The sequence below is a fragment of the Danio rerio genome, chromosome 10, assembly GCF_049306965.1.
Source record: "Danio rerio strain Tuebingen ecotype United States chromosome 10, GRCz12tu, whole genome shotgun sequence".
NCBI lineage: Eukaryota > Metazoa > Chordata > Actinopteri > Cypriniformes > Danionidae > Danio > Danio rerio.
Window position 1 is genome coordinate 10,355,806 of NC_133185.1, and position 26,321 is coordinate 10,382,126.

The window sequence follows — 26,321 nt, forward strand, 5'->3', positions numbered from 1 at the left end:
AAATTAACCTAGTTAAGCCTTTAATTATTAGTATCTTGCAAAATAGCTATTAATAGCTATAATAAAATAGTGTGTACTGTCATTGTGTCAAATACAAAAGAAATGAGTTAGTAGAAGTTAGTTATTAAACTATTATGTTTCAAAGAATGTTGGAAATATTGCTTCATTAAACAGCACTTGGAAATATTTGAAAAAAAGAAAAAGGATTTCACAGAAAGTCTAATAAATGTTTTTTAAATGCATATTTATTTTGAAAATATTTTACATTGACCTACAGCTACCTGCACATATTAATTTTCAAACATGTTGTTTATGGTAAATATATATTTCTTTTGTTTGTAATAATAGTTTGTTGTAGCGTGAATCATTGCTTGGTATATGTCTTTTACTTTTGAGACCTTGCATTTTAAAAACTTTTTTTGTAACTTAGTAGTAGAGTTTGACTTTATTTATACAAAACTTTTCTGACTTTTTCCAACATCCATAAAACTGCCATATTTAGTGGGCAAAGGATGCCTTGCCGCCTTTTTTAGGCTACATTCTTGCAGCAATTTCACTGGGCATGTCCATGTCAGCTGTCATTATGTAAAGAAAACATCCCGCAGCACTTGGGGTCCCAGGTGGCCACAAGATGTTCCTCTCCACCACCCATCCCAAAGTCCAAATAAACCCAATGTACACACTGAATGTGTGTGAGATTGTTAGGACAACAGCCACGCTGTGCCGCTCCTGCATGTATAGCTTTGTTACTTATGCTGTACTGAGGTGAACAGACTTAATTTATTTTCCAACATTCATCACTATTATGACTAAGTTTTGTGTGTTTTGTACACAGACTGTCATTGAAAAAAACTGTATGGTGTAACTGTAAATAATATCAATGAAAATTGCTAGCAACTCTGAAGAGCTGAACATGTTTATGAAATTGATCCAAAGTAATCATTTGCGTTCAGAAAGAATTGGTCATGACAAGAGCACCATTTTGTCAGTTCTCGAATGCAGTTAGTTGAATGAATACTCTCAATTCTCTAAGATTTCTTTGTGCGTAAGAAAATTTGGGATGATTTGGAGTTTCGTCTGGATGATTGAATGCAGTAGCATGGCACCATTTAAGGGAAGAGTGTATTACTTAGAAGACATCACCAGCTTCTAAGAACAAAAAAAAGGATTTCATTTCCAGAGTGCCAATCCTAGAAACGTTTCCCATCTGTCCAGAAGTGCATGCAGCTGGACTTGTTATATTACATATATTAAGCTCAAAATTGATCCGACCTTACTCACCTTCAGGAATTCAAAGCATCTAGGATAGACAAACTAATAGGGAAGATATATTTACTTTTTTTCTTTATTTTTTGAGAATTAAATGCACGTTCCAAGAATTACAAAATATTGTTAATTGTGTGTATATATATATATATATATATATATATATATATATACACACACACACACACACACACACACACACACATACATACATACAAACATTATATATATATAATATACATATAATATAATAACATATAACATATAATATACGTGTATATATATATTGGCTGATTAGAAATTTGCGTTAATGAGCTGTTGTACCTAATAAAGTGGCCAGTGAGGAAACACAGCAAACGTTTTCTGTACAAATATGTGTAGTTATGAGCTTAAGACCAATTTATACTTCTGCATCAAGCGCACGCGCATACTACAGCGCAGCCTACGCGTCGACACATAGCCCTACGGCATGGCCGTTGGTGTCGCTGATGTGCACCTCTCAAAAAATGTAACTACACGTAGCAACACTGTATTATTTGAAGAAAAGGCCTTGAAGAAAGGTGTTGTTTCCACTCAGCTAGTTATCACGGAGATGCACTTTTCACCGTCTGCCCTGCTAATGCTCTACACTCTGATAAAAGTGGCCTACAATAATCCTCTACAGGCTTTGAGTGAAAACTAAACCACAAGCCTCACTTTCCTCTCACATTGCGCAATAAGTAATTAATGAGTGCTTTGTTAACATTCTAGCCAATTCAATATATGCAGCTGATATTGTTTTAAATATGACATATGTTGAACCAGGCTTTATTTTTTAAACACAACAGATGCTTTCTATGTATATATGTGTGTGTGTGTGTGTGTGTGTGTTTGTGGTTTATGCCTGGGAACCATGGTGATTCATTTCTTACAAGTGTCGCACAAAGAATAGCCGTGCTCTCAGAGTTTTGCCATTGTGTGTAATTCAATGGATGCATTGAATGGCCCACATTTCTATTTTGAGTTGTTATCACGGAACTGGTTGGCTGCTCTATAGCTCAGCGCTCACGGCAAGTTAAGCAACAAAGTGACATTGATGGAGCAGTCTGTCTCTGCTTCCCATAAACATTTTAGTGAGAAATATAGAGTTTCCTATGTTTTAAAAGACAGGCCTCGCTCTGGTATATCTGGGCCAAATGGCTGGATTAAGACGGGTGCTGATTTTCACCAGGGCTGGGTCATAAATACAGGACACGTCTTAACACCACGGCTTGAGCGATGACAAGCTTGATTTAGTTTTACTGAGTGCCTTCAGCTTTTCCATGTATTACTCAAGTATTACCACTCTTTTAAGACCCAATGACTTCATTTATTTATGCTTGTTGCCATGGAAAGGATGGCTGCCATTATAGAGCAGAGTGCCAGTGCTGATGAAAAAAGGCAGGTTGTTGTGTGTGAAATTACACAAAAGATAATGTTTGGAGGGGATAAAAATCTGTTTTTCTATCTTTGTGGAAATCTTGGCTGTTTGGGTCCATGTTAACTTTCTTTTTATGGACAAAAACAACTCAAACACTCTCCTTGGAAAAATCTTGTTAAATTTACTTTTAGTCATTTAGCGGACGCTTTTGCCTGAAGCGACTTACAATTGGCATTCAGGCATTCAGCAATTCAACAACAAGAGGCAATTAAGGCTGGGTCGATAGACGATGCCATCGTCCATCGCTGATGGTGTATAGACATCACGATCCTCTGCCTCGCCCCCGTCGCAGTAGCAACCCACTCGTGAAAAATACTCACCCAGACCCCGTTTACACTAATATATCATACCTCCAGGCAGTCAGTATGGGGTGCTTTGAGTACAAAACCCCAGAGAGCAGTGCACGTCTGCCTGGTTGACTCTAGCTTTGTTGCTAAATGGCTAACATGGATTTTACTGAGAGAATAGCTGTGCTTATATACTTTAGGAAGGCTGATAAACAGCATATATTCGTTTGCCGCCCTGTTTGAGCCCACTAGATCCTTTCAGAGGTGTATTCAGCTTTGTGAGTTCAACTTTCAGTGGTAGTTCCGAATGAGCTGAGCCCAGTTTGATGAACTGTTGTCCAGTGTCAGCAAGAGGATTTCCTCTTTGGACACCATCAACAGGTGCTACATCATAATCACGCCCCCACAAGAGAAATGTCTGCTGCGAATGTCTGCTGAAGATCATATTTTCCAACGTGAGCGATTCGCACATCAAGAGGGAAAAATGTGCAAAATGCTCAACTCGTGCCTGTTTCATTCGTGCCGCAGGATGGCTATTCGCGTATTTACATTGACTTAACATGTAAATCACTCGCGCTTGATGCTTCCTCCGCATCTGGTGTGAGTGTAGAATTAGAATGTGTCTGGTGCAAATGTGTAAAAACTGGTGCGCGTGTTGGTTGAAGTGTCAGAATAATGAAAAAGTGTGTTTTCTACAGGTGGTTTGTCAAGCCCACTGTGTGAGGCACACTCAGAATTAATTATGCTTTGGGGTTGTTGTGTGGTGAGGTGGGAGAGAGGAGAAGGGTTTTGTTTTTGTTTTATTGTGTTACATTTGTTTCCTTCCCCTAAAGGAAGAGAAAAGTGTAGTATATGAATAATTGATGAATATTAAGACTACAATATACTCAAAGCACCTTTATTATTTTTTTTTCAAGGGCTGTGTGTTATTTTGAGTTTGTGATTATACATATATTAATTATATGGTATGAGGCAAAAGTGTTATGTCAATCCACAGTAACTTATTACAAGCGCATCTGAAAAATACTGTTGTAGAGGACAGAGTGCTTTTGCTTTATATCAAGGGCTTTAGAATAACATAGTTTAGCATGTATAGTTTGAAGCTGCTTGACCTGAGGTTGAAGTGCTGCTGATGGACAGGATGTTTGGCTGTTTAATGTGTTTGAGAGGAGCTGTTATCCTTCTTACATTATATGGTATGTTCTCCTTCTCTTCTGCTGTCAAGGGTGCATGAGCAGTATGTGAGTTTCTGTAAAAACGCTAGTGGACAAGTGTCGTCATGTGTATGCACACCACATAGACACAGCATTTTAATTATGGTTAAAAAAGACATTTTTATGTAATATGGGTTGCCGGCCAATAAATGTGACATATTTACACTTTAAAGACTATAAGCTAGTTTATTTTTTCATTGTAGTAGTAACTTAAAAGTCTCTTTTGTATTTGGGTGATGAAAATATTTTGGTTAATTTAGCTTATGTTTTAAAGGGGACCCAGGTTACCCCTATTTCCAGATTTAATATAAGTCTTTTGTGTCTCCAGAATGTGTCTGAAAAGTTTCAGCTCAAAACACTCAAAAGATTATTTATTATACATTTTAGAAGTTTCTGTTTTATATTTCTAACCATCAGGTAACGTTTTTTGTGATCTGTGCCTTTAAGGCTAGTCCTTCATGCCCACCATTTCCACGTGCCTGCTAGCATCCCTCAATCTCTTCCCTCAGCTGCTCTAGACAAAAAACAGACATGAAGGAAGCAGATCTTGCATAGTGTTTGTAAGAAATATTACAGTAAGAACTTTACCAATGATTATCTTATGCATTTGTTGTGGAGTTGCAACGATGAGTCACGCACAATGTCGTTACAAAGTTCACGCACACACAGACACCATGGACACAAACACACAGACAGTGCGCACGTTTAGCTTTGAACTCTTTTTGCACAGCAAATGTTACAGGATACACGTTAATATACACTTCTGTATGGATATCTGTTATGTAATTTACAAAATAAGCCTGATTTAATGTCTACAAACAGCGATTGAAGCATCTTTTGTAATTGTACTGATACGCTGCAATTAAATCTCTGTAATTCATTACAAACATGCACTGTTTTAAAACATTTTAAACTTGTAAAACTCACACTTACATTTAATGATGATTGATGATTCTAGCAAACTGAACAGACCTTTTATTCCCGGTTGCTTTGCGCACGTCCTGTCTTGTTATGATTATACGCATTACTACGGAGACATCTTAATACGCAGCTGTCAATCAATTCGGTGTGCAGGGGGGCTGCACTCCTACGTCAAGGTTGGTCTCAAAACCGCTCCAATTGGTCCACCGTTTTAATATTGTTAATTGAAAAAAAAAAAAGGACTCTGTGTGTTTATATCGCCTTAATATGATGGTATACACTATACCTACACACATGTCTGTCCGAACAGCTTGAAAAGTCGATTTTTCACCATAGGTGCCCTTAACACTACAAGTACCGAGTTGGTCATTTTGAGCGTTTTTAACGTATGCAATTTAATAAAATTGATGAAATGAAACAGATATCTATCCTTCTGCGATTTACTAAATAAGTGTATATTTTCTTTTATAATTACAAAACACGAAAGAGTTATGAATATTTCTACGTAGAACTGCCATAGCAGTCAAAATAAAAGCATGCATTTTAGTTGTCTGCTGTTTTTTTCTTGTGACTTTAAATATGCTTGCCTCTGTTGCCTAGCAACTTCCAACTTACAAAATCAGAATTTTCAGTTGACAAAAACACAACTTTGCTTTAGATATGTCTTTCAAATGACCATATTCAGTGCCATGAAAAAGCCTTCTCCCCTGCTTGAGACAGTGAAAATGAGTCGCTGACATTCGTGGTCTAACGCAGCCTAACTATACATCTATAAGATGTATTACCAAAAAGGTTGTATATTATAGGATGATGACTTAATTAAATAATTTTAATATCACAATAGAAGCTTTAAATGTAAATATGATGTGACAATGTGACAACTTGTATGACAATTGTCAGAATGACCGCTTATTAGACTACATCCATACTGTACATCTCTGCAATGACTAAAATATCTTATTAATGAAGTCATCCGGAATGACAAAGAAAGCGTTCTTGCAGGACTCCCAGAGTCAAGATTCTTTAGATTCATCTTCAATGCCTCCTCTTTCATCTTTCCCCAGACATGCTCAATAATATTCATGTCTGGTAACTGGGCTGGCCAATCATGGAGCACCTTGACCTTCTTTGCTTTCAGGAACTTTGATGTGGAGGCTGAAGTATGAGAAGGAGCGCTATACTGCTGAAGAATTTGCCCTTCTCCTGTAGTTTGTATTGTAATGGGCAGCACAAATGTCTTGATACCTCAGGCTGTTGATGTTGCCATCCACTCTGCTGATTGCTCACACTCCCCCATACTGAATTTAACCCCAAACCATGATTTTTCCCTCACCAAACTTGACTGATTTCTGTGAGTTCCAAAAGGTCTTTTGCAGTATTTGTGATGATTGGGATGCAGTTTAATAGATGATTCATTGAAGATTAGCATTATTTTAAGTTTGCTTGGACAAGCTGTTTCAATCCTCTGAAACAAACTTCCTTTTGTCCTGATTTTGTTTGCAAAAACATTTTACACCAGGTTGTTCTTTATATTAGTTTTTCCTGATTCTGAAGAGCATCGTATAGATATTCATGAAGAGCATCGTAAGGTGGGCCAACAAAGACTCTGCCTTGTTTGTCTAAATACCTTGTAAACAACAGATGCTTACATGATTGGATTTCCAATGTCACCACTGAAAATATCAAGTCAATAATTCATAGCAGACTGGCAAGGAGCCTACATTTACAGGCAATCCCCATCCGCATGGCTCTCATTCTATTTTTATTAATAGAATAAGTATATTTAATTAGATCGACATGCTAACAAACACTAGATTTTGGAGCACTGTTTCAATCTGCACCCATCTGCGGAACCGAGCATGCTTGTCGGGCTGCATTTCTTTGGCACATCCTATAACCAGATGTTCCCCTGTCCGTAAACACAGACGCAGAGGTCAGACATACACACAGATTTCTCTAGACACCCCTCACACACCACCCCATGTGGTGAATAAAAACAAACGGCTAACACAAAGCCTGGCCTGTTAGTCTGCAGCACCTTCTCTCACTTCAAGTCTCGGCATTCTAAACACGCCACAATAAATATGCATCTGAGCACCAGCCGTGACTTAACAAAATAGGGAACAGATAGTCTTCAGCTTGATTGCTTTCAATAGAAGACCTTTTATACAACAAATAGTAGCATACTTGTCTGTACAAAAATAGGGCTGCTTCTCAGTGGGGTTAATGTCACGCTGAAGGGTCTAGACCCAGGGGATTGTTCAGGGTTTATGGAGGAAGACTGTGGGTGGTCTATACGGCTCAATACTGGCTCTTCTATGCCGCGGCAATGTACAGGTTTGTGGGTCTGAGAGTTTGGCTGACTATTGATGTAAAGGTGCTGTGTCACTCTATGAAGGGATGAGTATGTGCTGTTTGTGTTTGCTGTGTTTTCACCGAGCAGCTGAGTCAGACTGATCTTGGCTCACACCTTTGCTTCACTGTGAGGTTCCATCACTACAGCTTGTCACTTATCTTTGCCTATAGTCCTTAAGTCACGGTTGACAGGCTGTTTTAACACTTACAAAAACAAAGCTGTGAGGATATAGAAGTGCAGTTTGTTCTTGTCAGTACAAAAGTGTTTGCAGTACCTGAAATTTTGTGGTCAATGAACTGCATTGAGCTATAAAGAAATAGAACACAAAGAAATAGCACACAGCTTCAAAAAAAAAAAAAAAAAAAAAAAAAAATATATATATATATATATATATATATATATATATATATATATATATATATATATATATATATATATATATATATATATATAATAAATGTATATATAATAATTTCCAGTTGTTCCAGAAATTTAAATATAAAGGTCAAAATGGTGGATTACATAATCCTAAGTCACAATCAAATTGCATTATAGTCTGTATGTTTTGGAGTCGACTTTCTGCAAGGGACTGTTTAAGTGGTTCTAAGAATAAGGTTGTCAAGATACTGGAATTTGATACCAATCGGTACTGGAACTTTAAAAACCTTCATTTCTAATTGCTGTGCTGATTTGCCAGTGTTTACGTGCTTAACAGAAATGACAGTGATTGGCCGTGAAGGTCATCGGTTTACCAAACTCACCACCGTTAACTGCGTGAAACCACAGATACAGGGTCACTATAGCCTTTGAAATCTGTGATTCATTAACGGATCGCTCGAATGTCAGTTTATCGACAAACCAGCTGATCGACGTGACTTTGAAACGCTCCAGTTACCTGGCCAGTTCTGCTTGCCTTGCCTTGGTTACACTCAGGGCGTACTCACACTATGCTATTTGAACTATGCCTGGGCCCGTTTCCCAAATCGAGAAATGTGAATGCTCTGAATCGGGCGCAGGCATGGTCCACTTGGCCGGCCCTGGCCCGGTTGGAAGAAGTGTGCCAGAGCGCGTTTCACTTGGGCGTTGGTGCAGTACGCCTGTAGTGTGAGTGCAAAATGTGCCTGAGCCTGAAACTGAAAGTGAGACGTGATATTTAAGGGACTGTTTCATATGGATTTATTAATCATTCTTACTGTGCAATCAACGCAAACTGTCATAGTTTATTAAAGATGCAAACCCCTCACTGCACGACAGCTGCACCTTCAGCAAACCTCCTAATTCCTGCAGCACGAGGACTTGTGAGCACGAGACTATGATTGTTTATAAGCATCAAAAGTGATTGATCTGTTCGGCGACATATTTGACTACGTGTCACTGCAACTCACTCGACTTAAACGAAATAACTAAAGAAATCTCCACTGTGGTGAGCTAAAGTGCTTACTAAACAGCGCATCATCAATGACATAAGCATGCCCAGGCCAGAATGTAATGTGAGTGTGGGCCGTCGGGGGTGACTGGAGAGTGCACAAGCGTGCTTTGGGCCGGTTCAAGGCAACTGTATATAGTGTGAGTACGCCCTCAGTAAACAGCGGTGAGTTCAGCGAACCGATGACCATCACAGCCAATCACGGTCATTTCTGTTGAGCATGTGAACAATTGTAAATCAGTGCTATTTAAGAAGCCGCTCAACAGTGCTTAAATGTTCCCGGGACGTTTTTAGCATTTCAATACCGATTAGTATCAAGTTCCAATATTGTGACAACCCTACTTCAGAACAATCGACGCAGGTAGTCTAAGAGTCTGTCTTTTTTTCCTCTTGCCAACTCACTTGATTTCTTGCATCGAGCTCTTTCATTCTTTTGTATTTCTTCCTTTCCTCCTCATTGTCCTCCTCCTAATGGATAAGACCATGTCGTCTGCTCCCCACCTTTCAAGTCAAGCCTATTTTTAGCCCCTTGTGTGCTTGGCAGAGGAAAGCGTGAAAGTGGGGACTGTGTGTTTGCAGATTCTGGCAGTGACGGAATGAAAGGAGACTGAAGAGGTGCTGTGGTTTTAATGTTACAGAGGTGACAGAGAATCGAGACTGAACATGATATAAATAGAAACGGGTATGTTCGTATTAAGAAGACACAAATGTTTTGTATTTTTTATGGCCAATTCATCAAATTCAGACTGGCACAAATCATGCCACAGAAACATTATTGCCTAGGTGTTCATCAACCTAAACTGCAAACACTAAAATTGATAACATCATAAATAGTTCTAGTAAAAAGTGCTTGTAGTTGGGCTTTTTTCTGTGACTTTGTGAAAATGGCTGTTTTCTGACCTGCAGTTTTTTTTTTTTGCATGTGTCCGCATAGGCGGGAGAAAGGGAGTGTGCGTGGGAGGGATGTTGTGTTGGAATTGCGATGGGAATAAAAGGAAAAGGAAGGATAGAGCAAGTAATTTTAGTTTTACATTAGACAGACTGTGTCCTTGAGGGAGCCTAAAAATCTGAAGGTAATGCAATTTTGTGTTTGTGAGAGATTAATAGGTGGGTATATGCGGAATGAAGGACTATATGGATTGACAAGGGAAGGGGATGCCTCTCTGTGCTCGTGCTCTGACATCTGCTTACTGGCTAGAGCCAAGGGTGGGAGGAGTTTGTGTGCTCCTGCTGCAGCGGAGAGAGGGAGGGAGAGAGCCAAGGAAAGAGCGAGGGTGCATCAGTGCCACAGAGCGAGAGAGGCTGCTTTCTGCATCACACCATTCTATTTCTCATTTACATTCCAGATGCTGGCTCCTCTTTGGAGAGCCCCTTCTGCATATGAAATGCCAGTCACCACTTGCTGTTCCTTTATCCTTGATCACACAGACTTCCTCCACATTGATGTGAGGGAGCCGGGAGCCCGGCACGTGCTGAAGAGATTCCCTACTCTTCATTTGACTGACAAATGAAGTTGCAGAGAAGACTGTGGATTGCATTCTTTTGGGATTTGTAGGAAAGAAACAGTTTGTGAGTTATCTTCTGTGCCTGTTTTTTTGTGTGTGATTCTTTGGACAAATAACTGTTTGCGAGCAACTGGGACATCTGTGATCGGAGTGGCAAGGATTTTGGCTTCCTGTGGGTTTTTAAAAAAAATTTAAAATCCTGAACGTCCTGTGCCGGCAGCTGCCCGTCCTGCTGAAGCGCAGCTGTGCTACTCCCCATTAAGGTGGGAGACTGATAAGAGAGGGGGTACTGTTTGGATTTTACATGGAATTGAAGTAACGGTCACCACCTTCCCCCTAAAGCAGTGTTTTACTCATTAAGTGACTCTCCCTGGAATACTGTAGCTGCTTGTGTGTGTTTTAGTGAAAGGATTGCTGTGGGCACAGAAGACTAGTCGCCCGTTGCTGCTGATATGGAAGGCACCTGGCATGGACACCTCCCCCATATCTAACAGGGACAGTCATACTCTGGGAAGCCTTTGCTGAGCTAGGCCCCCAAGGAACTAGCACCCTAATTGTGCGCCCAAGCGCACCCTGAACAAGATGAATGCAACTGAGCTGAACTATACCACAGAACCCTTCTGCCTGCTGGACATTGGCTACTCCCAGATTTTTAACACCTGTCTACTTGAAGTTGCTGTTATTCTTTTCTTGACAGTGCTCATCATCTCTGGAAACCTGGTGGTTATCTTTGTGTTCCATTGTGCCCCGTTACTCAGTCACCATACCACTAGCTCCTTTATACAGACCATGGCATATGCAGACTTACTGGTTGGGGTTAGCTGTCTTATCCCCTCCCTTTCCCTCCTGCACCATCTGGAGGGTTTGAATGAGAGACTCACCTGCATGGTTTTTAGCTACATGGTCTCTGTGTTGAAGAGTGTCTCCATGGCCTCTCTGGCATGCGTTAGTATTGACCGCTATGTTGCCATCACACGACCTCTCTCCTATACAGCTCTTGTCACACCCTGCCGTCTTCGCACTTGCATTATCCTTATTTGGCTGTACTCATCACTCATCTTTTTGCCCTCTTTTTTTGGTTGGGGCAAGCCAGGATACCATGGAGATGTATTTAAATGGTGCTCTTCCTGGGACACCCAACCTATTTTTACTGCATTTATTGTTGCGGCCCTCTATGCACCAGCTGCTTTTACAGTTTGTTTTACCTATGCCCATATCTTTCGAATTTGTCGGCAACACACTCGGCAGATCAGTGAGCGGAGAGCTCGCTTTGGCCCACAGGATCCTGAGCCAGGCGAGCAAGCCTGCACTGACAAACGTTATGCCACTGTGCTCTTCCGTATCACCAGTGTGTTCTACATCCTCTGGTTACCCTACATCATTTACTTTTTACTGGAGAGCGCAGGGATATACCACCATGCCATTGCCTCATTCCTGACCACATGGCTGGCCATAAGCAATAGTTTTTGCAACTGTCTCATCTACAGCCTGTCGAACAGCGCCTTTCGGAAAGGCCTCAAACGACTCTGCCTTCTTTGCTTGCAACGTACTGACAACAAGAAACCCCTAGGAGAGCCACCAGCCCCTTTACAACCTGCTTGCCATGTGTAAAATCATTTTTGGCATAATACTGAGCTTGAAATTTTTGACAAGGATCTTGTCTGGTTAGAAGCAAATACTGGAAAAATAGTTCAGTATCTGTGCACGTCCTGGGTTTGATAGAGGCACAATGACAACGGTTTGTTTGTCTGGTTCTATAGTTGCAGGATTACCCAGCAGGAAAAAAATGGATGCTTGGTCATTAGATATTAAGTAGACAGCTTTATGAGGGTGGTGTTTGCTGTTCTCGTTGGCATTTGTGGATATGCCATTCGCAGCAGTTTTTGCTACGTTGATACATTAAGCAATGAGGATAGGATGAAATCTCATTCTTTCAGACTGGATTGTCATTGCAAAAGTCATAGATTGCAATCATTACATTGGTTGCATAAAGCAAAAACTGAAATATGCCGTCTGCTCCTCAACTGTCATCTTAAAGAGGACAAGCTCTTTCAGTAACTTCAGCTAGCTGATCTTGTAGACTTTGTGGAAATCTGATCGGCCTTTGGTGAGTGTCGGCTTATAGTACTACTTATGTGGTCAAAACAGTGAGAACAAGTCGTCTGTATTTCTCCTGTTTACTGGCTCACATTTGTTTTGATGTAGGAACAACAACAAAAAAAAAGGTCTCTTAGACTAATTAAAAAACTCTAAATATTATAGATAAGACAATCTTTTAAAATGACATTTTTGCCAGATAATTACAACAATTTAAACCGTTTGTTATAGTGGATACCTGGGACACATGACCCTTTTTTTTTTAGTAATATCTAATTCTTGCCTCAAATTTTCAAATAATAATTTATTAAGTCTAGGAATCAATGATAAGTCTTGACCTTCAGCAATCACAATTGGAATTTTTAGCAAAATCTCCTTTTCCAAAGAGTGGTGATTCTCTCTAGCCCTAAAGTTACACCACAATTTAGTAGTCTTCCCATTTTTCTGCTTATTTAAAGCAATGAAGGAATTACATAACTGTGCCTCTAGTCAGAGGACATAATCCTCAAAAAATGCAGATATACAACTGCAAACAGACTGGCTATTTTGCCTGACTCCTTTTTAACCTTTGATCACACTGGAGACGAACTTCCTTGCAGAAATTCATCAACTCTTTATTACATATTTCAACTGTCCTGCAAGTCGTTCTGAAAAATCTGTTCAACATCTTGGGGAATTTGGTCGGATTCAACTTGGAATTTGGTTTGATTGGACATATGGACTCTCGGATTTGCCCTATGCCCTGAAGTGTCAACCCTGTGTAACTCTTGCCTTGCTTGGCTTGTTTCCACAAGTTACAGTGTGTTTTAGTGGTTGGGATGAATAGTTAAGAAGAATGTGGAACATCTGTTCTAACATATTGTTCAAACGCACAATGACACTGAAAATATTAAATAATGCAATTAAGCACAATACTGCAACACATGACCATAACAGATGTTAATTCTGTCAACGGACACTTAAGATGAACAATGCTGCAGTGGTAAAGTTTGCTGATGTGGGCAGGAACTAAAAAGATTGAACTCCAGGTGCATTAGGACATTTCATGTGCAAAAATTGTAAGTCAAAGGAAAATCTACTGAATAATAATATCAGAGGTCAGATTTATATGGAAAATTTTCCACATTAGGATCTTTCTGCGCTGTACTATTTATCTTAATGAAACATTTAAGAAGCCTCTTACACAGATTCTGTACATAATTCATATGTGGAGATGCCAAGAAAATTGTTATTTGTGGTTTTTATTTTCATGCTGTGACTGATTATAAATACACTCATTTGGATGGTACTGTTAATGGTTTCTTATGCAGATAGCTTTGTCCTTATAGTTGACCAAAGTAACAATATTTATTGGTGTACTCTGATTGAGTTATTTTTTTAAATATTAGGTGTATATATACAGGAGCTACAAAATGTTTGAAGATTAAAAATACTTGTTGAATGGATTGCTTCTTTGTAGTAGGACGTTTATTCTATAACAGAAAAACAGTCTGCATTCCTCTTTATATTTAATGAAAGGATATTTATGACCTTTACCTTCTCTTAAATTGTTTTAAGAGAATGTTTTCCATCAGAGTGGGTTATATATAATGGCATATTCCCAAATTCTTCTTTTTGTATCACGCCATTCTCTAATTTGATCACAAATACAGTACTTTGACTGTCAGATCTAGTTGTATGCTATGTCACTTTGATTAATGAATGAATTGCCTATAGACTTGCTTTGATAATTGTAATACTGTGATGTGAAGAAGTGTCTTATGACTTCAAAAGTCTCTCTTCGAGTGTATGGTCAAGCTTTTGATAGATGATGTGTAAAGTCTAAAAACTGCCGTATCATGGCAGGTTGCTGTGCAATACTTCCACTCACTAGAGAGAGCTGGATAGTGATAGAAAACATATCGCACACAATAGAAAAAGGGCTTGTATTTTCTTTCCCCAAGTGTCCCGACTTGTTTGTTCAAATGTACATCTTGATCTTGTTGCCTCTGACCATAGGCTGTTTTTAAACCAGAGCTGAAAGAATTTGGGTATCTCAGTTTAGCCATTAAACCGTCCATCGCTTTATTGATCGCACATGACCATGTTTGTGCGCACACGTGCATGGATGTGTATGTGCTTTAAACAGAACAAAGGCGCATGTCTATTCCAAGAACTTGTTTTTAGCATTCGTCTTGATTGCTATTTAGACTTTATAATGCCCCTGGAGCTCTGGATTTCTTCCTCATTGTAAGAAACAGTCCTCGTATTTACATGAGGGAATTAAATTAAACGGTGTATTTAATGGTCATGCTTGAAAAGCTGCTTCCAAAACATCCGTTTTTAGATTGGTTGAGTTTTGAGAAACCATCCATTTGTTACTTTCATTAAGACTGATTCTGAGGTCTTACTCATCGGTCAACAAAAAAATTATTGAATTTGTAGATGGGATAATTCCTATGAAAATCTGAATCTCGAAGCATGAGTATCTGCTTATTTTCAGATGTTGTTTCTATAAACTTGTTTCTGTATGAAGGATATTGTAAGTTGGTTTTATGTACATTGTATGTTTTGAAATAAGAATGGATTTTGAGGCTCTAACACTGCCCAAACTGGTGTCGGCATTGCATGCTGTGCTTCATAGGCAATGGTACTTTTGTCGTGAGTAAAAGTTTGTCAAGTTTGTCATGCGTAAAAGCTGAAAGATTTTGACCTTTGGCACATTTTAATGCCAGAAGGCTTATTTGTGTGTTTTTTTGATGCCAAAGTCTGCTTTTTTCTTTCCTGTGGGAAAACTGCTCTGTTCCTGAAATCAAAGTCAAGGGCTAGCGCTCTCAAGGGAGAGAATCTCCCAAGATGACTTGCTCTCCGCTGTGCCATATTAGGACGCAGGACCCAACCGGCCCCTGCCATCGCAGAAAATGGAGGGCTGAGCTGGAACAGCGTGCGTTTTCTCCCTGTGGAACACACTGCTGCGCGCACAAACAGACACACGCAGTCTATTCCGAAAGCTTGTCTTGATTTAATTTATTTGTGTCTTTTTAACAATTTGTTCAATTGCTGAGCCAGGCTTCTTAATGAATTGCTCATGATCTTGCCCTTCTAAGTGGGTCAGATTTTTATTTGATTAACTAAAGAATTTTTTGTTTCACCTTTCACCTTAAAGCATTCCAAATCATATTTCATTTCTTATCGTTTCTGAACACTTTTCACTTGAGGATATGAAAGCACTGCAGAGTCAACATTTGGACCGACTTGATCAGCTTGTCATTGTTTCTTCAGCATATCAACATCGTCTGGTGTGTGTATGGCTGTAGCTGAGGTACTGATGTAGCGTACCGCAAATTTTGTAATGATGTCATGTTTTAGAAAATAATTGTCAATAATATATTTATATTCTGGTATATCTGCACTGAGGAAATAAATGTGATCTTATCTGATTACTGTATGTTTCAGCGCTCTTTATCATCTCGACGAAATGTGTCTTCTGAATGTTTGCATGTTTCTTTTTTACGTAGGTTTTTTTGAGTACATTAATAATCTTATGTTTGCTTTTATGGTTTGGTTTGTAAATACTTGCATTAGCATGTACAGTTGAATTATTCGCCCTCCTGTTATTATTATTTATATATATATATATATATATATATATATATATATATATATATATATATATATATATATATATATATATATATATATTTTTTTTTTTTTTTTTTTTTTTCACAAACAGCGTTTAACAGAGCAAGAAATCTTTCAAAGTATTTCCTATAATATTTTTTCTTCTGGAGAAACTCTTATTTGTTTTAATTCAGAAAGAATAAGAGCAGTTTTAAAAATTTTAAAAGCCATTTTAAGGTCAAAATTATTAGCCCCCCTAAGCAATATGTTATACAGTGACTTGCCTAATTACCCTATTTAGCCTTTAAGTGTCACTTTAAGCTGAATACTAGTATCTTGAAAAATATCTTGTCAAATATTATTTACTGTAATCATGGCAAAGATAAAATAAATCAGTTATTGGAAATTAGTTATTAAAACTATTGTGTTAGAAATGTGTTGAGAAAATCTTCTCTCTGTTAAATAGAATTTGGAGGAAAAATAAACGGGGGCATATAATTTAGGAGGGCTAATAATTCTGACTTCAACTGTACATCAGACATTTACATTTAATGTCTGAAGTAAATGTCAGCTTTGGAAAACTTTCAACGTTTATTGAAAAAGCACATTCATTTTTTAGTCTTGCCAACTTAAATATTTGTCATTTTCTGTGACGCATTAAAAGTCTTGAGTTTTCTTTGTTTTCTTAAGTACAGCAAGTTTCTCATGACCTTGTTTAACGTTGCATAACAGTTTAAATATTGCTAAATTTATACTTTTTTGACAAGGTTTTGTCAAGTTAAACATCCATCCTAGCTACAGAAGCCCTAATTTGACTGGTTCAAATAAAAGAAGACTTATAAATATTCCTTTTTTTCTTCAATATTAACCAGAAAAGATAGGACAAGGCTCCAATGATAAGTCATTTGTCTGTCTAACCTGCTGCATGACACAATATATGATAATTGTTCATTTATTTGGAGATGGAGATTGGAGGGGTATCCAGATGACTTGAACAAAACATAAATGCAAACTAAAGGGCAAAAAAAAATATCCTTTATTGAACTATGTAGGAAATCAACAATGTACAGTGCCAGGCAAAAGTTTCAAAACAGTATGAATTTTTTATGTTTTTGAAGACCACTCTTCTGCTCACCAAGTGTACAGTTATACATATATATATATATATATAAATATATATATATATATATATATATATATATATATATATATATATATATATATATATATATATATATATATATATATATATATATATATATATATATACACACACACACACACACACACACACACACACACACACACACACACATACACACACACACAGTGTTTCCTCTAGGATTTTTTCCAGCTGTGGCGGCAGACTTTGTTGGGCATTTTACACAGATCTACCACTACATGTGGAGTTATTTCATTGACAAATGTTATGGGCGCAGTATTAAGTCGAGATCGCTTTCATGTAATAGCCTACGAGCATGTCAATCTCTGCTTGAGCGCTGATTTCCTCTATTCGTGCACAAAACTTCTTGCACGCCCTCAAATAGACGCTGCTCAAGTGCAGATTTTCTTGCACACCCTCAAATAAACGCGGCTGAAGTGTTATTTAGTGCGTTTATGTACCGAGTATGTCTCTAACATTTATTAGATTTGCTAGGTATATTTATGAATGTCTCCGATAGACTTGCGGAGCAGACCGCTGCATTAATGCGTCCTGAAGTAAAGTGAAATGGCTATAAACTCCAGCGAGATAGAGTCATTACATGCAGAGCCACTGACTTTATCTATATATAAAGTATAATTATGGAAACTGTGTTGATCATAACTGAAAGCTACGCCGTGTTCGCTGGCCTCACGCATCACGCACCTGTCAGTCAAGTCACCTTAAGGGTTAAACAGAACGCACAGCTCTACTACGGTCACAGAAAAGCCATTTTTATTTTTTTAAACACAATTTTAAGAACAAAATTATTAGCCCCTATAGTCTATTTTTGCTTTCGATAGTCTAACAAACCATCATTGTACAATAACTTGCCTAATTCAAATTCATTAAATTTAAAGAAAACAGACAATGAACAAATGAGGAGTTTTACAAAGTTTAATGAACACTGAAAAATGTTTCACTTACTATATTGAACACAAATGAAAATATTTCATGTTTAATGTATGAATTTTTTTTTAACAACGGAACGGTCTGGTGGAATGAAAGAAAGCTGATCCCAAATTGTGCTTGTGTTGGCATTTAAATTGCTGATTGGCTCACAGAGAGAAGCTTATAGAGGCAAGCTAGAGTTCGACTTAGTAGATAAAACATTTTTTGCTTTTAAATAAGAAGTCTAAAAATGTAAACAACTTGTATAAAAAAACATCCCATAATGTAAACAAGTTGTCATTTAATAAGAATATGTGAATAACTACATTTTGACAAAAATGTCAGATAGAACCTTTTTATTCTATGGTGATTTTATTTTAACTATTTAAATAAATGTGATATAATTTTGAAATATATTTTTCAATTTAATTTACTTCTCAGATTTTCGAAGCTTTTCGCAAATTGTTAGTATCATTACTACAGTCACATAATCTTTCAGAAATCACTTTAGTGTGTTTAGTGTATTTGAAGAAACAGTGCGTCTGCAGTTTTAATTCCAGCTTCAATACTTTTTTAGTCTAGTGATTGTTTTATGACATTAAAATAGATTCATTAATATTTCTCAAATGTGTAATAATCTACATTTTTATATTTAAAAAAAAAAAAAAAACTTATGTTGTTTTCAGGCTGCTTTTATATTCAATTGAAAATTTGGTAAAAGAGCAATGTTGCTAATAAATAAACTAGAAAAGTAAAAATAAATACTTAACCGTTGAGCACCAACACTAATCCCATAATAACTGATAATAGAGCATCAATCAGAATGTTATAGTCTTATAAGAAGTGTGTGTGCATATATGTTAATTATTCATCCATTCATTCATTCATTCATTCATTCATTTCATTTTCTTTTCGGCTTTCTTTTCGCCACAGCGGAAAGGACCGCCAACTTATCCAGCATATGTTTTACACAGCTGATGCCCTTCTAGCTGCAACCCAACACTGGGAAACACCCATACACTTATTCACACACATGCAGCTTACCCAATACAGTGTTTAATTCATGCATTGAAAAACTTGGCTAAAATTGCTTTTTGGCTGAGATAAACATAAACACCCTTTTAACAACCATTTTAAATGAAACACATGAGCATATACACACTAAATATCATCATAAGGTTGTAAAATGTGTTCAGTGTAACATTGTGTTCTAACTTAGTTATCACAATGATCGTTTACATAATATAGTGTAGAGTTCAGACTCATTAAACCTCTTTTCAGGCACTCATGTATTGTCACAGACGACAGGGCACTCAGTCTCTCCCCAACATGTGCCTAATGGGTGATATGTTGAAGGGAAGAGGATGTGGACCCTCCCTGCCTCCCTCTTGCTGAAGCCCTGGACTACAGTAAACCCACCCACCAACTCGGCTGCTCACTCTCTTTCATCAAGCTTGCTACAATTTTTATAATCAGCCTCCCCCAAGAAAAACAAAATGCCATTTTCGCCCATTGTTGCCGATCAGAATAAACGACTATAAACAATGGCCAGGGAAAAAAGTACAGTGCTTCCTGCGGAAACAACCTTCCCCCAACACACACAGTCTCACCATCACTGCCGAAACCCAACACAAGTTCTGTTTTGTTCTCATTTGCAGGAGGTTCACACAGACCCCTTTTTAAGCTGCCTTACGTCACCTTGATTTTCTTAGTTCTATTCAGAGTCCAGGATGACTTTCCCCAATGCTGCGCAACATAAATACGGTTCCTTATCTGAGACATCAGGTACTCTGTCTTCCCAGCAAACCCTGAGCATTTTCAGACTTCCTCTGTCCAGAGAGTCTTGAGAAAAAAGATGACATTTTCTTTGGCTTCGTCCATTAATTCTTTGTTTTGTTTTTCATCTATTCCTGCCATTTTTACATTCTTGCTTTTCTTTATCTTCTCTTGTTAGTTTTTATAGAAATACTTGAAAGGCAGAAAATTGTACCTCTTGAGCTAGAGACCTATTGGGTCAAGTGTTGTGGGTCCCTATTCATACATCTACCCAACCATTGTATCCTTCCTCTGTGTTCATCTGCTGTATCCATTCATCCATTGCATATCCAACCATCCATCCACTGTATCCATCCATCCATCCACAGTGTCCATTCACCCACTGTATATACTTCATCCACCCATCAATCCATCCGTCCATCTGATCAACCCATCCATTTGATCAATCATCTATCTGATCAATCCATAATCCACAGGATCTATCCAACTAATCCATATCCATTCATCCTTCTGTATGATCCATATACATCCATCCACCAACTTCATCTAGCCACTAATCCATTCATTCATCCATCCGATCCATGTCCTTCCATCCACCTGATCCATCCTGCTTCCATCTATTCATCCACCCGATCCATCAAACCATACATTCATTCATCCACCCAATCCATCTAGCGGTCAATCCATTCATCCATCTGATCCATATCCATTCATCTATCTGTATGATCCATATTCATACCTCCATCCATCCATCCACCCAATCCATTCATCCATCCAGCCATCCATCCATTCATCCACCCAATCCATCCACATGATCCATCCAGCCGTCCATCCATTCATTCAACTGATCATCCATTCATCAATCCATCCATCCATATATACATCTATCCACCTGATCTATCTATATCCATTTATTCATCCAACCATCCATTTGATCCCTCCAAGCCGTCCCATCCCATCCATCCAGTCCATATCTATCTAATTATCAGTCTGTCTGATCCATATGCATCCAACCTATCCATCCATCTGATCAATCTATCATTCATCTAAGACATCCATCCGATCCATATCCATCCATCTATATGATCCATATCCATCACCCAATCCCTCCTGCCGTCAATCCATTCATCCACCTGATCCATTAATCCGATCCATATCCATTTATCATCTCTATGATCCATATCCATCCATCCACTCAATCCATCCAGCCGTCAATATATTCATCCACCGAATCCATGCAGCCATCTATCTATACATCCACCTGATCCAACCATCCATCCGTCCATCCAACCATCCATCTACCTCACCCATCCATACGATCTATATTCATTTATCCATCTAACCATCCATCCGATCACTCCCATCCCTTCTTCCTTCCATCCATCCATCCATCCATCCATCATAAGCGGTCATACTAATCGTCACTGAGAAGTGGTATTTGGTGGTTTATTATCAGTATATATATCATTGTAAGGTTAAACAAACTTAACTCTATGTACATCATTGCGTGCAATCACATTCAGTTTCTTTGTGTGTATGAGTGTGAACACGAGCAATAAGCTGCTATAGGCTGCTGTTCCCCTAAAGGTGCAGTAAGTTTGACACCAAGTGGTTGAACTAGGTGCATTATTGCACTCCTGAATCAAAACACATTTTCACTCAGCTCCTTTGAGTCCATGCAAGCGCAGTTTGCCAGGTTAACCACACCAACAGGAGTGTGCCAGACTATCGAGGCTGATTTGAACTGTTTTCTAACTAAAAGCAGGAGTTTTTGTCCTAACCAAAATTTCTTTTTTAGAAACTTCATGTGGTTTATTCAGTGTTAAATAATAATAATTTGAGTTTAAATGCTATTTTACTTAACATTTATTGCATACTACTGAAATCAGCAGCAGATAGTTTACCTCAGATCTTATAAAAACAAAATAAAAGAAACCATTGTAAACGTTTTTTTGAAAATCTCAGTGGAAGCCAACACATATCAGTAATTCAGCATGTACATATAATAATGTTAAAGAGGTTTAATATGTATTATTTATATTATAAACCTTACCAATTTCCTGGAGTGCAGTGTAGTATTCTGTGGCTCTGAATTGCTGTATTTAAATTTCTCTCATGTTTCGTCTAGTGCAAACAGCCAAATTGCTTATCAGTGCAAATCATCTCAGGACACAGGGTTACAATGTAGCCTGCTCACCTAATGTTTACGTTTGTAATATTTATGTTATTTGCTAATTAATAACCACCTCATGTGGATCTCTGAATTTTTGTCTCAGGGTTGTTACTGTCCACCGGAGGTTGCATTTCATTTACAGGTGCAAACTTTGAGAGCCTTCATGACTGAATGAAATATGTGGTTTTCCACACAGGCCACTTGGGGTGCTGAAATATAATAGGCTAAACCGCCATCTTGTGGGTTAAAAAGACCAAAACAAAAACAGCCATTCTGGCACGTAACGCACATCTCAAAGCAGAATATCTAACTTGAGCATTGTTTTTCAGATAAACAAGAATCTTCACTTAGCATGTTTCTTAAATATCTGCAAACATATTATGGTGTTTTCATGCTTTAGAAGAGTCAAAAACTTACATACAGCACCTTTATTGACTTCATAACAAGAGGTTTTAAGTCCTACATATAGACCCTTTAAACTTTAAACGGAGGGTGTTCATTTAATCAAAAGTAGATCTGCATTTCTTTCTTGTGTTGAAAAAAAAAAAAACATCTTAAAGAATGAAAAAAGACATTGACATTTGTAGTGATATGAACAAGAAATACCATGAAAAAGTCAATGTTTTTTTACCCTAGCATTCTTCATCTTTTTTTGTGGACAACACAAACATTTATGACACATTGCAGCTATGATTTCACTCTTAATCAGTCTTTTGGTACAGTGCAGCACAGGTTGCAACGCATCGTTTTCTCACAGCACGTCCTTTAACAATTACGTGTTCAGTTAGTCGGCAGAGAGCAGGTGGTTGTTTGTTGCTGTTTTAACACTTTTTTTTTTTTTTACAGTAAAAACGCAATCCAATTAAATTTGCTTTCAACTACCTCTGGGCAAAATGGGCAAAAGTGGACAGGGTTAAAATCTGTTGCCCACTTGTGATCAGATTGGCGAGAGCGCATCTTAATAACAGGGGTAAAGTGGTTTTATACTACAACCACCTTGTGATCTGATCTCCACAGAGATGTGCTTTTGCTCAGATGCCGTCTAGTCAGACTTTACGCTCTCAGATGATCTCAGACTGACCTATTTTTAGCTTCTAGTCCACTGCATTCTGTACTAGTGTCTTCGAAGACCCTTTTTCCTTCTCTTCTCATCTTGCAGACCTGGCTGGTGTGAGCAGTGGGTCAGTCTGCCGAGTCTGCGTAGCTGCTGAGCACGTCAGCCGAGCTGCTGGTTGCAGATGCATTATTTAGTGGCTCCTCTCTTCCACATAAACATAGCATCAATTATAGAAAGAGAGGGTAATTAATCTTTGAAAAGGGGGCTTGCTTACTAAGGCAGGAATCCGCTGTTAGTGCAAGCGTGCGGGGGCGTTTTCGAATACTTGCATGAGTGCATGCCGGTGTTTCTTCAGAAAACAAATCTTCACCGAAGGTTATTTCCTGGGCTTTAGTCTTGGTACCTTTGTTGGCAGGTGGCATCTGACTTGTATTACATGTGGGATGGTGTGAATTGAGTTGGTAAATAGTGTAGGTAAACCTACAATGCATATTTTGACCTTTTTTGTCAAAAGAAGGACTGGAAAAAATGATGATAGAAGTGATGGAATGGGACGACAAAGCCAAAAAAACATACTTCTTTGCTTTTATCGCCTTGTTCCATTCCTTCTGTCACCATTTTATCAGCATGATGGAAGAAAGCCTGTGCGTGACGACTGATATTAATCCTGCTTTTTGGAGGAAGGTTGTGGTCTTGCGCTGAATAAAACATGGTGTCCTGAATTCATGATGATCCACATCATCCAGACATGAAAACCTAAAGAGTGTCTCTACAAGGTTGAGCTCTAGTGTGCACTGTATTCCATAAATGCTTTTGATCAATGGCCCTGTTTTCACCTGGTATTTTTGTATTTCTTAAATGCTTAACATTGATGGCCATGATTCCACGATTTCCACATGTTTTCTGTGATGCAATCAGTCGAGGGCAATCAGTTGAGCCACATTGGTGTTTTCACCGCGTATTAACATGCATCTCTTTTGACCATTTGTGTTTAAATGCTGTTGAGTCTGCATGTATAGCTCTGGGGGAGAGGAAGTTTGCAGGAGATAACATTATCCTCAGTGTTGGGCACGTTCCTTTAAAAGTTAAATTAGTTATCGGTACTACTCACTTTTCACAAATAGTAACTGAGTTACATACTGAGTTACATAATTATAAAAGTAACTAACTACCAGGGAAAGTATCTTTTGCTTTTAAAAAATCAAATTTTTCAAATGACAATAAAATAAATATAAAACATTGTACACTAATCTACACTATTTTAATGTTGTTGTGGGAAAATGTGAGATACAACAATCAAATTCAACATTTCATTATATTAGAAAATAGGAAAAATAGTTATATTTATACTTATATACTTATATTTCCAGTTGGCAAAAGCTACCCTTGAACTAGTTGGATTTGCCATTTTTCTGACTCCTGGTCATTGGTGTGTGTGACTGACTGTGCATGTGCTATAGTCGTGAACACCATAGACTGTGAAAGATATGGATGCACCGACCCGGGGATACCTAACAAAGGACAATAGGCAGAGCTTGAGCAGAGCTACAGATGCCTGCTAGCATTTTGCTTTGACATGCTTTTCTTCGACATGCTGTGGCTCTCTAGATATTGTAAAATCATATAGGGATATACCCTATGTAAGCAATCTATCAAATGCGTTATCGACTTTCTTCAGTAGGGGACAAGAAGTTCACAACATTTTAGATCTTGTTTTCTTTCTGTATTTACCGTCATGTTAGAGTTGATGGAACTGTTTTTTTTATTATTGATTTGAATGATATGATGTATAATTACTGTTGGAATTTTCATAAAAAAGATAAAGTGGCACTTTTCTATGTTGATAATACTAAGAAATTTTTCTTGGGCAGCAAGGAATGAATGATTTCTGAAGGATCATGTTACACTGAAAGCTAAAATATTGATGCTGAACATGCAATTACTGAAATTATGTACATTTAAAAAATGTATTTGAGTAGAGAACAAACATTTTAAGCTTTAATAGTACTTCATAATATTACTGCTTTATAGTCACATAAATTCAGTCTTCGTGAGCATAAGGGTTTTCTTTAAATAAGTAATAATAAATAATAAAAAAAAGTTTGTAATAATAGTGTATACCTTCAATAGATTTTTTAAAAGCTTGCAAAGTAATATGGTACAGTAGTCATGCATTTAACAGTATTATTCCAATTAAATGTATGTTTTATAAACACTGATGAAATATATTCTGCAATTTTTTTTTTGCACATACTCGTATTAGGCATGAGTCATTACTATTCTCTTGCATCTCTGATATTAATGAGCTTTTAATTATCACTTTAATTGAGACCGATATATTCAAAATGCTTGTGCCATATGGTGAAATCTTCTGCTTAAAAATAACAGTTTTAGTGTTGCGAAATGAGCATTCTGAGGCAACATTATGATTCTTCTTAATGTAAAAGCTCTTTACTGTACTCTGCTAGGGACCTTTTGAGTATGTAATGACTGAAAGGCATGGGCATGATGTAATATTTTGCATTATTGTCTTTTAAAATGGCAAAAGAAAGTGGCAGCAGTTTGCCCTTAAGCTTCCGTGACTCCCACTGGGTGTGCGTGAGTGTTTGTGTGTGTGTGTCAGAAACAGAGAGGACCTATAAAGAGATGTTGTATAATGTAGATTTAGTTTTATAACATACGCTTGATGGGCTACAGTAACTATTTTTACCTTTTTGGCATTCTGTATGGGTAAATCCTGTGGTGAATTAGTATGTCTGCATATTTTTTATAATGCTAGCAGCAATTCTATTTATATTGCTGATTTAAAATGCTAAAATTATTGTTGTGATTTGTAAAAACAATGTATTTAGAAATATGTATTACAAACAGCATGTGTTTTTTTTATTTTTATTTTTTAATTTTTTTGCTTTTGAAAGTTGTCTAAGATAAACTAAGAAAAATTATTTAATGAAACATACTAACAACCGTTACTGAGTCATTCTGAATTACCAAAAAAAGCCACTTTTGGGTGGCTTGTTACATAACTGATGTAACTATTACTGCATAACATGGACAGAAATAAACTACACATCACGCTCTATAAGACTTGT

At 37.7% G+C, this 26,321-nt stretch overlaps 2 protein-coding genes across 4 annotated transcripts in view; both read left to right on the forward strand.

Annotated features, from left to right (window-relative positions):
• The window catches only part of rabgap1 (RAB GTPase activating protein 1), a 149,972-nt gene that overhangs the window by 77,803 nt on the left and 45,848 nt on the right, over positions 1–26,321 (forward strand). The gene's annotated exons all lie outside the window — the stretch shown is intronic.
• Positions 10,217–15,948, forward strand: LOC101884949 (probable G-protein coupled receptor 21). Its single transcript, XM_005174431.6, has one exon. It carries the CDS (start codon positions 11,017–11,019, stop codon positions 12,043–12,045), a length of 1,029 nt encoding a protein of 342 aa, XP_005174488.1. The 5' UTR covers positions 10,217–11,016; the 3' UTR covers positions 12,046–15,948.

What these genes read in the sequence shown, in the direction of transcription:
- LOC101884949 (XM_005174431.6), top strand. Translation starts at nt 11,017, where the DNA reads ATGAATGCAACTGAGCTGAACTATACCACAGAACCCTTCTGCCTGCTG.